The sequence below is a fragment of the Anas acuta genome, chromosome W (assembly GCF_963932015.1).
Source record: "Anas acuta chromosome W, bAnaAcu1.1, whole genome shotgun sequence".
Classification (NCBI taxonomy): domain Eukaryota; kingdom Metazoa; phylum Chordata; class Aves; order Anseriformes; family Anatidae; genus Anas; species Anas acuta.
Window position 1 is genome coordinate 9,732,966 of NC_089016.1, and position 14,984 is coordinate 9,747,949.

The 14,984-nt window shown below is 50.2% G+C and overlaps 1 protein-coding gene across 1 annotated transcript; it reads right to left on the bottom strand.

The window, feature by feature from the left end:
* Window positions 1-1,214: 1,214 nt before the first annotated feature.
* Window positions 1,215-9,813, bottom strand: LOC137846861 (olfactory receptor 14C36-like). Its single transcript, XM_068664970.1, has 3 exons — window positions 8,909-9,813; window positions 2,576-2,743; window positions 1,215-1,263 (listed from the first exon to the last, which is right to left on the bottom strand). Exons 1-3 carry the CDS (start codon window positions 9,811-9,813, stop codon window positions 1,215-1,217), a joined length of 1,122 nt encoding a protein of 373 aa, XP_068521071.1.
* Window positions 9,814-14,984: the final 5,171 nt, after the last annotated feature.

A 14,984-nucleotide genomic window follows, 5' to 3' on the forward strand; every position in this document is an offset into this window, starting at 1 on the left:
TGATTCTATCAGAGGTCAGAGCCCAGCGGGCAGTGGAGGGCAGCCCTGAGGGCCACCGGGGCTGCCCCTCCCAGTGGCAGCTGGGTTCTTGGCCCTGAGCTGGGACTGCTCCCCTGGCTAGAGAGGTGATGGGAAGAAAGGAAAGTTGAGATCAGTAAAGTTCTCATGGCTTCTTTATTCCCTATATGTACACTGGAAGCCTAGTTCTATAAGTAGTTTAGATGATACTGTCAAAGTAAGTAAATGAATTAACAGGAAGAAGGCCAAGAATAATATTAAACCAAAATCAAAGATATTGAAGACATTCTTGATACTTAAGAGGCACGTAGAGAAAGAGTTTACTCACTGCACCCTTGAGCTCCTTGTTTCTCATGCTGTAAATGAGGGGGTTCACTGCTGGAGGCAATACTGAGTACAGAAATGACACCACCAGGTCCAGGGTTGGGGAAGCAATGGAAGGGGGCTTTAGGTAGGCAACTGTTGCAGTGACAACCATTAGGAAGACCACAGCCAGGTGAGGGAGGCACGTGGAAAAGGCTTTGTGCCGGCCCTGCTCAGAGGGCATCCTCAGCACGGCCCTGAAGACCTGCACGTAGGACACCACAATATAAATAAAACAACCAAAGCCTAAAGAAACACTAAACACAAGTGCCCCAGCTTCCCTCAGGTAGGCATCTGAGCAGGAGAGCTTGAGGATGTTGGGGATTTCACAGAAGAACTGGTCCACAACATTGCGTTGGCAAAGGTGAAGGGAAAATGTGTTGGCTGTGTGCAGGACAGCATTGAGAAAGCCACTGCCCCAGGCAGCTGCTGCCATCTGGGCACAAGCTCTGCTGCCCAGGAGGCTCCCGTAGTGCAGGGGCTTGCAGATGGCAACGTAACGGTCGTAGGCCATGATGGTGAGGATAGAAAACTCCACACCCGCCAGGAAGGCAAAGAGAAAGACCTGTGCAGCACAGCCTTGATAGGGGATGGTCTTGGTGTCCCAGAGGGCATTGGCCATGGCTTTGGGCAGAGTGGTGGAGATGCAGCCCAGGTCAAGGAGGGCGAGGTTGAGGAGGAAGAAGTACATGGGGGTGTGGAGGCGGTGGTCGCAGACTATGGCGGTGAGGATGAGGCCGTTGCCCAGGAGGGCAGCCAGGTAGATGCCCAGGAAGAGCGCGAAGTGCAGGAGTTGCAGCTCCCGCATGTCTGCGAATGCCAGCAGGAGGAACTCACTCACAGAGCTGCTGTTGGGCATTTGCTGACATTAAACACAGCTGCCTATTGAAGAGAAGAATGGAGAAGTTAGAACAGACTTCAATAAGGAAAACCTATTCCATGTCTTAGATCATCCCCCAAATGATCCTCTCTCATTGCACTAGAACCTGTAAGAATCTCATTTTTTCCATTCAGATCTCTCTGTGAAATGCTCTGGGATTCTCAGTCTCTTGTACAATCTTGAGAACACATTGCGATCAGACCTGCCTCCCCTGCAATTCAGGAATTGGAAAGCACAGAACCAAAATAAACCTTCTCTGTCACAAAAACTGAGCCTCAATCTTCTTCTGGAAATGACTCATAAATGCCATTTTCTAAATCATCTTCTACTTGTCACTGGAGGAACAGAGAGACCCATCCTGACAGATGCTATCAGCCATTGGAAGGGCCAGCTGTACAAGACCCCTCTGGCAACCCCACCTGCATGACCCTGCTGCCAGAGCCTCACGGTGTCAAGAGCCTGCAGATGTGTCCTGCCACACGCTGCCCTCTTTTGTTGCGCTCCTCAGTGCCTCCAAGCCCTCTCTCCTTCTCTCTTGTCCCCGTGCCAGCTGCGGTCAAAGCCCCCAGCCCTTCTGCGCTGTGCAGAGGAGCTGCTCCTGGACACAGCTGTCTCTCTGCAGCGCTGCCAGCTTACCAGGAGCTCCCCTTGTGCCCAGGAGCCTGGCCCAGCTCAGCAGCACAGCACCCGACCATGGCATCGCTTGCTCTGTGCCCTTGGGCTCCCTCGAGGTGTCCCCAAGGCCTCAGGGCTGACAGCTCCCCAAGGCAGCAGGGTCTCTGCTGGGGTGTGATGTTTGAAGCAGCCTGAAGTCATCACCGACTTCTCTCTGTAGATGCCAGAGACTGATTGTTTAAAGTGTGATTTGTGCTGTTGGACTGTGGTTGTTAAACATGTTGTGCTTTAACTTGTCAGCAACCTCAGCACCACACAGATGTTAGCTCACACCCAACACCCAAAATATAATTGGTTGAAACAAAGGTGGTTAAAAGGACAGAAAATGAAGAGACAGTAATAACAGTAACAATACTAATAATAAATAATTATAAACCTTATTTTAATTATTGTTATATGTATAAAGCAAGTGATGCACAGTGCAATTGCTCATCACGCACTGACCAATGCCCAATCTTTCCCGATGCAGGGGTCCCACAGAACCTGGACAGCCTGCATGCAGCTCTTTACCTTACTTTGACCTTACTTTGTTTTAGGGCAATACAAGTTTTCAGAAGGATTTGCAACATTTGCTTCCCTTCTTTGAGCAAGTTTGCTGATGACACCAAACTTGGAGGAGTTGTGAACTCGAATGAGGGTGGAAAGGCCTTGCAGAGGGATCTGGATAGGTTGGAGAGCTGGGCGATCACCAACCGCATGAAGTTCAATAAGAGCAAGTGCCGGGTCCTGCACCTGGGACGGGGAAACCCTGGCTGCACGTACAGACTGGGCGATGAGACGCTGGAGAGCAGCCTAGAAGAGAGGGATCTGGGGGTGGTGGTAGACAGCAAGTTGAATATGAGCCAGCAGTGTGCCCTGGCAGCCAGGAGGGCCAACCGTATCCTGGGGTGCATCAAGCACGGCATCGCAAGTAGGTCAAGGGAGGTGATTGTCCCGCTCTACTCTGCGCTGGTGCGGCCTCACCTCGAGTACTGTGTGCAGTTCTGGGCACCACAGGATAAAAAGGACATGAAACTGTTGGAGAGTGTCCAGAGGAGGGCTACGAAGATGGTGAAAGGCCTGGAGGGGAAGACGTACGAGGAACGGCTGAGGGCACTGGGCCTGTTCAGCCTGGAGAAGAGGAGGCTGAGGGGAGACCTCATCGCAGTCTACAACTTCCTCGTAAGGGGGTGTCGAGAGGCAGGAGACCTTTTCTCCATTAACACCAGTGACAGGACCCGCGGGAACGGGGTTAAGCTGAGGCAGGGGAAATTTAGGCTTGACATCAGGAGGGGGTTCTTCACAGAGAGGGTGGTTGCACACTGGAACAGGCTCCCCAGGGAAGTGGTCACTGCACCGAGCCTGTCTGAATTTAAGAAGAGATTGGACTGTGCACTTAGTCACATGGTCTGAACCTTTGGGTAGACCTGTGCGGTGTCAAGAGTTGGACTTGATGATCCTTAAGGGTCCCTTCCAACTCAGGATATTCTATGATTCTATGATTCTATGTTTCCATTGGGCCGTCTACCAGACATTGTAATGAATACTATGAGCAGGACTAGAGGGGTCTTGTTTCCAGCCAGGGGGAGGCAGGGAGGAAAGGGACAATCGAGTTTACTGGACTGGGTATATTTAATGTCCTAGCATATCAGACCCACAAATGTATCAGGCTCTACTGGACACAGCCAATAAAGATATATTTTCTTTGTTTTTCACCCTGAGTTTTCCACAGAAGACCCAAGAGAGACCATGCATGTCCAGGTTTTTACTGAGATTCAGGCTAAATTTCTCAGGATCCAATGGTCATTTCAAATGTATTTTATTATTTTATTTTATTTTATTTTATTTTATTTTATTTTATTTTATTTTATTTTATTTTATTTTATTTTATTTTATTTTATTTTATTTTATTTTATTTTATTTTACTTTATTTTATTTTATTTTATTTTATTTTATTTTATTTTATTTTATTTTATTTTATTTTATTTTATTTTATTTATACTTTATTTCTTTCCCAAGGAACCCCTGACTTCTCTTAGAAAGGGTTTCAAGTGCTGGGCTGGGCAACAGTTACAGGGACAAAGACCACTGCTGGCAGTGGAGGTGTCACACCTCCAGACTCTGATTTTCCTCCCGATGGAGTTCTCCAAAGAAATAACCCTGGATGAATAGCAATAGAAGAATGAGGTTCAAAACTGAAATAAAACAAAATTCAGCCTTTGAAACAAATAAAATATTTTTATTATGTGCTTTGTGAAATCTTCTTCCTTAATTACATCTTGCAAGCTCTGCAAGTAGCTGCACAAGGCGTGAAGGCTTGAAGATTAAAATGGAAGAGATGTTAGGATTTTCTTCATTTTAATGAGTTCCATGGTGTATTTTGATGCTCAGTCTATGAAGTTCAGGTACTGAGAAGAGAGTGATGCAACCGCTTGAGCAAGTAAAGTCAGGAGTAAAAGTTGAAGTGACTTGGAGTATTAATGGGCCCCACTGAGGGCTGTTACTAACAAAGCCTCCCCAGGGCCTTGTTAGGGCAGATAATGGGAGGCCATGGTTACAGACAGGCAAAGCACTGTGCTGAGAAAAGTCTTGGTTGGTTTTAGTGAAGCAGAATTGGCAAGGCCTGACCCCTGGAACTGGGAGGGGAGATCCTGCACCCCCATGTCTGCCTCAAGGCTTTTCCTGGGGATCTGTGGGATGGGGTGGGCAGTGTGATGCCGTGAGAAGAAGAGTGGTATGAAACCTCTGAGCTGTTGCATGTGTTGAAAGGAATCTATGAGGCCCCATCACAATGAATATAACATATCTCCTCCTAAGCTCTAACCAAGGGGACAAAACCTTCACGGCAGTTGGGGCATTCCCTTTTTACCAGCACACTCTGCCTTCTCCTCCACAGGCTTTCCTATGCTGTCCCACACATTGCCCTATTTTCTTGAAGTCTGCAGACACCCATCTCAATTCACCATCTTGTTCTCATCCCTAGCTTTCACTGACCTCTTGTCAACCCTCACCAGCTATTTATTGAAACACAAAGCAAGGGTCTGATCAGAGGGTGACCTTTTGCACCACAGCATGACCTTCTGAGGGACATTTCTCCCTCCTTGTAACCAGTGCCAGCCTTCCATGGAACACTATGTAGCAGTTTTTTCTTTCCTGCTCTTTTCTACTGCCAAAGGAAACTCCATCAGGGTAGAAACCACTCCTGAAGTAGGCATCCCAACCCAGCAGGCTCCTTGTGGCCTCTCAGCCAACCAGACACAAGTTGCCTCAGCAGAACCTTCCAAGTCACGGGCCTGCTGCTGGCCTTGCAGCTTCTTGTGGAGACACAGCCAAGCCTTGTGCCTGCTGCTGCCCACTCATGGACTCAAGCAGAAGGGACAGGACAACCCATGTTGGGGCCTTCTTTCTGCCTGGGTCCTCCTGGCCCTGGAGGCAGAGGGGATCCCCCAGTCAGCATGCCAAGCAGGTGCCTTCTGCTGGCCTAGCAGGGCCACTGCCAGATGTCAGCCCAAAAGTGCAGCTCCCAGGGAGAAGTCAAGGCTGACCTGCCACCTACAGACAGAAGTGACCTCACAGTCCCTTTCTGTGACACGTTCCTGCTGCTGCCCTATCAACTGCAGAGGCAGAAGTGACCTCACAGTCTATGCCACAGTCACATTGCTCCTGCTGGGGCAGGAGATCCTGAGGCAGAGCTGAGCTCCTCACAGCATTCCCACCCTTCTCCTCCTTGTGGCCCACAAGCTGACCAGATCCATGGCCCCTAGAATTCATTTGGTGTTAGGGTTTTGTTTAGGTCTCTTAAGCAGTTTTCTAGTGTTATATAGACCATTTTAATGCTAGTATTAAGGGCAGAGATCAGAGTGATTAAGAGAATAAAAGTTAGGGGAAGCAGCTATGGGCTGACTTTCGTCTTCAAGTGATACGTTGAGGTCAGTCATTAGAGTAGTGGATTCCTGTCAGGGTGATGAGTAGCATTTAGTTTTAGGAAGCAAGTTTACAGGTTGAAGCTGGGGAATAGCCTTGTATGACTATTTTAAGTCACAGTTACAGCCGTATCAGCATAACCTGAACCCTCTTACCTCTACAAAATCCTTAATTTCTGCTGGCCAAACCCCTATTCCCTCCTCTCAGTCTCACATTTCTCCTGGGCAGTCTTCTCCTGATTTCCCCATATCAGTTATCATTTTAGGGACATGCTTATGATGTCTTTCATGATCTTAGACTATCTGTCAGTGCTCTGTTGGCTACTATATTCCTGAGAAAAGTGGCACTTAAGACATGATGGAATGGGACACAAATGTTCATCAGAGCACCCTGCACAATGTGCCCAGCAGCTCTACAGTGCCACAAAATGTGGTTCCTGCCAACAAGTTTTCTTTCCAGAATGGCTCCTATGGCTCCAGGGTAACTTTTCCCAGGCACTCAGTTCCCCAGGCCACACCACTCTTGCCCGCAGGCCCCATGTGTCTCTCCAACCCTCCCCTCTTCTCCTGCAGTAGTGGCACCTCACTGCAGCAGGTTGGTGCATGTCCAGGCTCAGGGGTGTTTCCTGAGGGCCTGCACCGTGTGGGGAGTGGTGGGGAGGAAGAGAGCAAGGTCATCTCCTGGGGCATGGCTGAGCACAGCCCAGCCATCCTGCACCACGGGCAGGCCCCTGCTCCCAGTCTGAGGCACACATGCAAGGTGGACACTTCTCCATCAGACCAGCTTCACTCAGGGACCTTCAGCCCTACCCCAGTCCCAGGAGCGACCTCATCCTCCTACTCCATCCACAGACAGCTGCTAAAGCCCTGAGTGTCTCTGTTTCTCACAGCCTTCACCCAAGTCTTTCTCCTGGCCCTCCCCACTGACCAGCATTGCCTCTCAGGTGGCACTCAGTGACCCTTCAGAAGGGCCTTTGGGCTTCCTCAATTGTCCTGGTGCTTATTAGCACCTTCCTGGCTCCTTCCAGAGTGCAGAGGGAGTCTTCTTGTCCATCAGGGACCCTGTACTGGCTGTGTCTGGGATGGAGTTACTCTCTGCAAAGGAGCCCCTTGTGGTACTGTGTTTTGGTTTTGTGATCAGTGATGGTCACCCACAGTTGTGGTTGCTGTTTTTGAGCACTTCTTGCACAGCATCAGGACCTTCTGTGGCTCACAATTTGTGAGTTTTACTTGGTTTTGCTATTCTGTCCCCAATTCGTCTAGAAGAAGAGAAAGCAGGTGGCCGATAGGTGTTTATCTGCTGGATGCATGGAGCAAGGAGGTGTCCGTGGTGCCAGGAGATGGAGGTCCATGAAGCTGCAGGAGCCCTGCTCTCTTGCCTGGCAGATCCCCAGCACACAGGGCCTGTGCCCCACAGGGCCAGCCCCGCTCCCCAGGCCAGCACAAGAGGCCTGGCCCAGCCACAGAGCAGCCTGCCCCGAGCAGGGGCCTGTACAAAGAGCTTTCCCTTTGCCCTTTCCCCATCAGTGCAGGCCCAGCAATGCTGCCCTGCTCTTCCCAAGGGCCATCCCTGCTCCCAGAGAAGGCCCAGGGCAGTATGTCCGTACTGGCCTGGCCAGCCATTGCTGCTTCCCTCCCCGTGCTCCCCTCAAGGCCCCAAGCTGGCGGTGCTGCTGTGAGAGCCAGGGGCTGTGGTGCCCTGGGATCCCTGGGGATCTCCTCCCCTGCCTGTGCTGCTCAGGCTGGGCAGGAGACCTACATCCATGAGGATCTCTGCGGCTGAGCCCCTTTCCATGTGCCCTGATGGCTCAGCAGCACAGGGCAGTGCTGGGCAGGACCATGGGGTGTCTCTGAGGGCACAAAGGGCAGGCGAGTGCTGCACCAGACCTGGTCCATGAGGCCTCAAGAAGGTTATCCTCAATTACTCTACACTCTTAGAGGTCTCTGCTGCTGGCACATCACCACAACTCCTGGCATGGCAGAGCTGTCCTTACCCCATGGACTACTCAGATTCCCCTTTTTCTTTACCAAACTCTTCTTTGGATGGCCATTAATTTAATGAGGTTCTAATCCCTACCAACTCAGCGTTGCATGTTCTCCCTGCAGTTCCCCTGACATCTCCTGGCAGCTCCAGATTCCTCTCCAGGCTGACAGTGGCCATGAGCCCCACTGCAGGGGGGCAGTGCCATGCAGATGAGTCCAAGACCAGTTGCTGTCAGGTGCTGCCATAAAGCTCTTGGTCAAGCCCTTGGTCCCTCACAGACTGTCCTTGGAATTTAAGTCTATGTTCTTCATTCCCGGAAGCCCCAACTAAAACCCCATTTGTTACTGTGGTGCTAGCAGGGAGGCAGGGCTGCACAGTGACCCAGGGCTGCACAGTGCCTGCTGCTGCCTGCAGTCACATGTATGGCACTGCAGAGACAACAGGACTGTCGCCAAGGTACACGAGATATCAGGGCTTACCCAGAAAAAAAGAAGCACAATGTGGAAGCCAAAAGAGAGCAGCAGGGAAAAGGCCACGTCCTGCTGCTGGCCATGGCCATGGCTCCAGGGAAGCAGCAGCCCCGACACGAAGGCAGCAGAGAGGCAGAGCCCAGCGGGCAGTGAGGGGCAGCCCCGAGGGCCACCGGGGCTGTTCTTCCATGTGGCAGCTGGGCTCTTGGTCCTGAGCCCCTCCTGCATGCTGGGGCTGCTCTCCCAGCTCCAGAGGGGATTGGAAGAGATGGCAGCTCAGACCAGTGAATTTATGCTGTCTGCTTTATTGTCTATACCTAGAGAGGATACCTAGTTCAATAGGTTGATTAGAAGATGTACTCAAAGTAAAAAATTACTAAATAAATTAAACCAATATCAGAAGTTATGAAAATAATAATAATAATAATAATAATAATAATAAAAAAAAAAAAAAAGATATGAAAATCTGTCATGTTCGTTTCTCAAATACAATAGTAGTCCTGACAGGATTATTATTAATGTTTACAATATGATAATAATACTAAGGATAAAAATAATATGATAAAAATCACAATAATATTAACAATATTGATGTTTAATAAGCACATACAAAAACAGTTTCCTCACTGCCTGTTTGAGCTCCTGGTTCCTCATGCTGTAAATGAGGGGGTTCACTGCTGGAGGTATCACTGAGTACAGAAATGACACCAGCAGATCCAGGGATGGGGAAGAGATTGATTTAGGCTTCAGGTAGGCAAAAATGCCAGTGCTGAGAAAAAGCGAGACCACAGCCAGGTGAGGGAGGCACGTGGAGAAGGCTTTGTGCCGGCCCTGTTCAAAGGGCATCCTCAGCACTGCCCTGAAGATCTGAACATAGGACAGCACAATGAATGCAAAACAACCAAATGCTAAACATGCACTAACGACTAGAAGACCAGCTTCCCTGAGATAAGCATCTGAGCAGGAGAGCTTGAGGATGTGGGGGATTTCACAGAAGAACTGGTCCGCAGCATTGCCGTGGCAGAGGGGCAGGGAAAATGTGTTGGCCGTGTGCAGGACACCATGGAAAAAGCCACTGCCCCAGGCAGCTGCTGCCATCTGGGCACAAGCTCTGCTGCCCAGGAGGCTCCCGTAGTGCAGGGGCTTGCAGATGGCAACGTAGCGGTCGTAGGCCATGACAGTGAGAAGGGAATACTCTGCTCCAATGAAGAAGGCTATAAAGAAGACCTGAGCAGCACAGCCTTGATAGGAGATGGCCCTGGTGTCCCAGAGAGAATTGGCCATGGCTTTGGGCAGAGTGGTGGAGATGCTGCCCAGGTCGAGGAGGGCGAGGTTGAGGAGGAAGAAGTACATGGGGGTGTGGAGGCGGTGGTGGCAGGCTACGGCGCTGAGGATGAGGCCGTTGCCCAGGAGGGCAGCCAGGTAGATGCCCAGGAAGAGCGCGAAGTGCAGGAGCTGCAGCTCGCGCGTGTCTGTGAGTGCCAGCAAGAGGAACTCGCTCACAGAGCTGATGTTGGGCATTTTCTGACATTCTCTGTTGGAGAGAAAAAGGTAGAACAAAGTTAGAACTGATTTGGATGAGGAAAACTTATTACAAGTCATAGAGAACCCCCAAACAGAGCCTCTCTCTTTGTAGGAGAACCTTTCTGCAGCTCTCCTGCTTGAGCTGTGGCTGGTGCAGGCTGAGAGTGGCACTGGACGCAGGGGCCGCTATGGGCTGCAGAGGAGTCCTACCTGCAGCAGGAGGGAATCAGGAACATGGGGGAAACTCAAGTTCAGTCCACTTGTCAAGTCAATGAGTTTGCAGAATTTTCTTGCAAACAACTCATCTGAATGCAGAGCAGAGCTGCAGTGTTTTACTTGCTTTAATGTTATTCTGTTGACCCTGTAACTCTTTGGTGAATTATTGGAAGATTTAACTCTGTGACTTTATATGTGTGCTCCTGGTGAAATCCTGCGGATGCCAGGAGGCAATGGCACTGTCCCTTGGTGAAGAATGAGTGGAGCAGATCTGCCCAACAATGAGCTTGGGCATGAGAAGAAACAGGAGACAGCTGAGAGCAGAGAAGCCCAACTCAAAATACAGATGGACAGAATCCTGACCTTATCTTCAGGTTCCTGATCAGTATCTCAGCTCTTCCGTCCTAGCCAGTGGTTCAGGAGGCTCAAACCTGCTGCCCACAGACAGCCATCCAGCAGCACAGACATGGCCTTAGCAAGGAGGTGTCTTCTCCTTGGGGCACCTGGATAACACAAGGAAGCCACGAGAGAGCTGCATCCTGCTGGAGAGCAGCCTGCAGCCAAGGAGGATGCCCCACGGACAGAGCTGGATATCTGCAAGCTTGCGTGTTCCAATATCCTAGCTGCACTCCTGCAGTGTTCTAGCCACCCCTGTCTTATCTGACCAGGGGTAGCTAGGTTATGACACTCCAAGGGGCTTCTGCCAGACTTCCTCCCCTCGCAGGGCAATCCAGCAGGACTCTCAAAGCCTACTGCATTGCCCACTGCCCTCCCAGAAACAAGACCCAGCAGGAGACCCTTCCAGGACCTGCAGCTGCATGGCCCTGCAGCCAGACCCTTACCTTGTCAAGGGCTGTGCATGTTTCTCCTGCAGGCAGCTCTCAGCATCCTCCCACTGCCAAGTGCCTCCAAGCCCTCTCTCCTTCTCTCCCTGTGCCACCTGCGGTCAGAGCCCTCAGTCCTGCTGCACTGTGCAGAGGAGCTGCTCCTGGGCACAGCTGTCTGTCTGCTTCGTGGGACTTTCTGAAATGTGTTTTCTCTGTCGCACGAGCCCGGCCCAGCTCAGCAGCAAAGCACCAGACCAAGGCATTGCAATCACCCCTCTGGGGGCTTTGCTGATGAGCCCACAAGCCTCAGACAATTGAAGACATCTCTCTAGGAGTCTAAGTCAGATGCAAGTTTCCTGCAGTGTCCCCCTGAGGGCCAGCACTGACATAGCCTCCCTTGGAGCTCGTTAGAGCAGAACCCTGGAGGCAGTGAGGACAAGGAGACAAAGGCAATGTGAAGGTGACACTGATGTGTCGGAAAACTGGATGTGTTTCAGCAAGCAAAAGGGCCAGGCCTTGACCTCCAGCCCCTGGCACAGGAGATCCTTTCCCTTTACACCTTGCTCAGGGCTCCTCCTGGCGCAGTAGGAGATGGGGATTTCTTTCTCTTCATGTCCCGTCTCAACATCCTGAAGTCAAGATTGTGGCATTATTCCTGTCTCATACCGTTTTCTCCTAGAGAGGAAAGCTACAGCAGCTCCAAAACCACCCTTCAGGCTGTCAAAGGCTCCTTTTGCTCTGCTTGGATGCTCTATGCCACAGGGCCAGATAAACCCAGATCTCTCAGAACCTCTACACAAGGCAGGTGCTTTAGGCCCTGAACCCCACCTTGGCAGTACCTCTCTGGGTACTGTCCTGAATCTCTCCAAAATGAGGGGCTACTCATTGGGACACCCCTGTGCAGGTGGTGTCACACCATATTGGAGCTGAGTCTGATAACTCAGATCTTCTTGGTGGCCATGCTCCTCGTAAGGCAGCTCTGTAAGTAGCTGGCCTGCTTCCTGGTGAGCAAGCACCACTGCTCAAATGGCATCCCTCGGGGTGCCCAGGCCCTCCTCCTCCTGGACACTCCTCACTCAGCAGGGTCCCAGTCCTGATGTGTGGGGTTCCTCTTCCTCCAGTGCAGGATTGGGCTCTTCTCCTTGTAAATGTCAAGACATTTGTATAGGGAAAATCCTGTAGTTTCTCAAGGTTCCCCTGGACAGATGCTCCATTCTGTCAGCTCTTAATGTCTGCAGGAAGAGGGCTCACCCTAATTGTGATGATCTGGGGAACTACAGGCCTGTCTGTCTGACCTCTGAGCCGGGGAAGCTCATGGAGCATATTGTCTTGAGTACCATCACACAACAGGACAACAAGGTGATGAGACCAAGTCAGCATGAGTTTACCAAAGCAGGACCTGCTTGACAAATCAGATCTCAATCTATGAAAAGGTGATGTGCTCACTGGATGATGGAATGGCTGTGGATGTGGTCTACCTAGACTTCAATAAGGTTTCTGAAGCCATTTCCTGCAGCATTCTCCTTGGCAGAAACCAACTGCACAAGGCTGGGATGGATGCACGCTTCATTGGGTTAAAAAATGCCTGAATGGCTGCGTCCAAGGAGTTGTGGTGAATGGAGCTAAATGCATCTGGAGGCCACTCACTAGTGGTGTCCCCCAGGGCTCAGTACTGGCTCCAGTTCTCTTCAATATCTGCAGTGATGATCTGGATGAGGGGATCGAGTGCACCATCAGCGACTTTGTAGACAAGACCAAGTTAGGAGTGAGACTTGATCTACTCAAGGGTAGGAAGGCTCTGCAGAGGGATCTGGATAGGCTGAACCCATGGGCTGAGGCCAACTCCATGAAGTTCAACAAGGCTATGCGCTGGGTCCTGCACTTGGGGAACAACAATCCCACTCATGCAGGGAGAAGAGAAGCTGGACAGCTGCCTGGGGATAAGGGCCCTGGGGATAGTGGTAGATAGTCGGCCAAATATGAGCCAGCAGTGTGCTCAGGTGGCCAAGAAGGCCAACAGCATCCTGCCTTGCACCAGGAATACTGTGGTCTGCAGGATAAGAGATATGGTTGTCCCCTGGTAACTCAGATCTGGTGAGGCCAAACCTCAGGTTCAGCTCTGGGGCTCCTTGTGTAAGAAGGACATGCAGCTATTAGAACAAGTCCAAAGGAGGGCCATGAGCATGAGTGATGGGCTGGAGCACCTCTCCTATGAAGACGGGCTGAGGGAGTTGGGATTGTTCAGCCTGGAGAAGAGAAGTCTCCAGGGAGACCTTACAGTGGCCTTCCAGTACCTAAAGGGGACTTACAGGAAAGCTGGGGAGGGACTCGTCATCAAAGAGTGTAGTGATAGGACTAGGGGTAATGGTTTAAACTGAAAGAGGGTAGATTCAGGTTAGGTGTTAGAAAGAAGTTCTTTACTCAGAGGGTGGTGAGGAAAAGGCTGCCCAGAGAAGTTGTGGATGCCCCATCTCTGGAAGTGTTCAAGGCCAGGTGGGACGGGGCTTTGAGCAAGCTGGTCTAGTGGAAGGTGCCTCTGCCCATGGCAGCTGAGTTGGAATTATGTGATCTGTAAGGTCCTCTTATACCCAAAATAGTTTGTGATTCTGTAAATATGAAACACAGCAACGTACCAGCTACTAACAAGAAGAATTTACTCTATTGGAACCAAAACTAGGATAATATCCACCCCTCATTCCATAGCATGTCTGCCATGCTCTGGCCTGACTCTTTCCAGTTAATCACCACCACCTTTCCTGTCTTTTGATATGCACACAAAAATGTTATTATTAGTCTATTAGTGTCTATAACATTAACATTAACATTAACATTAACATTAAGAAGAACAACAATTATGTCTTCCTTTTGTGTCCTATGAAACTGCCTTTATCTCAACCCATGAACTTTTATATTTTTTTTCCTCCCAATTCTCTCCTCCATCCCATTCAATAGATTAATAGTTTTGTAGTGCTGAGCTGCCTGAGTGCTGTGTGTCAAACCACAGCAAGTCTTCATAGTGCCTAGCGTGGAGCACAAAGGTTGAGATGTCAGATCTGACCACAGTGTTTTAAAAGTAAATTGTTATAAACATTAGATCAGTTTAATAGTCGCTGATCACAGTGTTGATCTTTTTGATCTGGGGTCTGTTGTGCTTGTTTTCAGAATTGTGTTGCATAGCACATTACTAACTGTCTGTCTTCCATGTCATGCTGTTTATCAGTTCTGGGGACTTGTCTAAGGTTACTGCCTTGCTGTATTGGATAACACTGACTTCTGATAGAATAATATTGCCGCCTCCATAACTCGGGAACCATCTCTTCAGCTCTTAGAAATTATTTAGAATTACACTCTTTTATACTCTTTGCCTTTCATTTTCGAGAGTAAATCTATGCAGGGTGGGTGGTGATGGTGAGTGGAACAGGGAAGGACAGTGGGGGATGCTTTTCACCACTTCTTCCCTCTCCCTTTCTCCTGCACCTCCCCCTTTTCCTCCAGGACAGGCATATAGCCTGTCCAAAGCCACTCCAAACCCTGCAACAGGCTCTGCAGACACTCTGGCTCCTGAGGTGGGCCCAAAGTTAAACTGACACACGTGACAGGCCCTATAGCCACTCCCAAACCCGCTATAGGCCCTGCAGCCACTCCAACTCATCCAAAAGGCCCCACAGCCAGAACAACTCCTGTGATGGGCCCAGCAGCCTCTCCAGCACCTGCAATGGGTTCCATGGCTGGGTCAGAGAACCAGCCTGTGCCAGTATTGGTTGCCTCTACATGCAAGAGAAAACAATGGGGGTGAAAGTAAGTTTTTCTTTTGAGATGAAAGAAACTCCTACCCAGACAAGAAAGGAGGAAGAAGAAGATGAGGCAGGTTTCTCCAAAGTTGGGCCATCTTGGAAGCAGGAGGACAAAGACAAAGAGATTATATAAACATCAGAAACCAAGCTATCCCTTTTCCAGGGTAAGCTATGAGATATGAGAAAATATTTTAACCATCATGTCGGTGAGCACATTGTCAGCTGGCTGCTCCAGTGGTGGGAGAAAAGGGCCAATAGCCTGCAATTAGACGGAAGGGAAGCCGAGCAGACAGAATCCCCCTCTAGGGAAGGGGTGATGGACAAAGCGATT

What these genes read in the sequence shown, in the direction of transcription:
- LOC137846861 (XM_068664970.1), bottom strand. Translation starts at nt 9,813, where the DNA reads ATGCCCAACATCAGCTCTGTGAGCGAGTTCCTCTTGCTGGCACTCACA. An exon ending in AAACAGGCAGTGAGGAAACT is followed by an intron (nt 2,744 to 8,908) that starts GTTTTTGTATGT and finishes CACCACCCCCAG; the next exon opens with ATCCCTCTCTTCTAGGCTGC. An exon ending in TCCCTCTGCAAGGCCTTTCC is followed by an intron (nt 1,264 to 2,575) that starts ACCCTCATTCGA and finishes TCTCTTCAATAG; the next exon opens with GCAGCTGTGTTTAATGTCAG.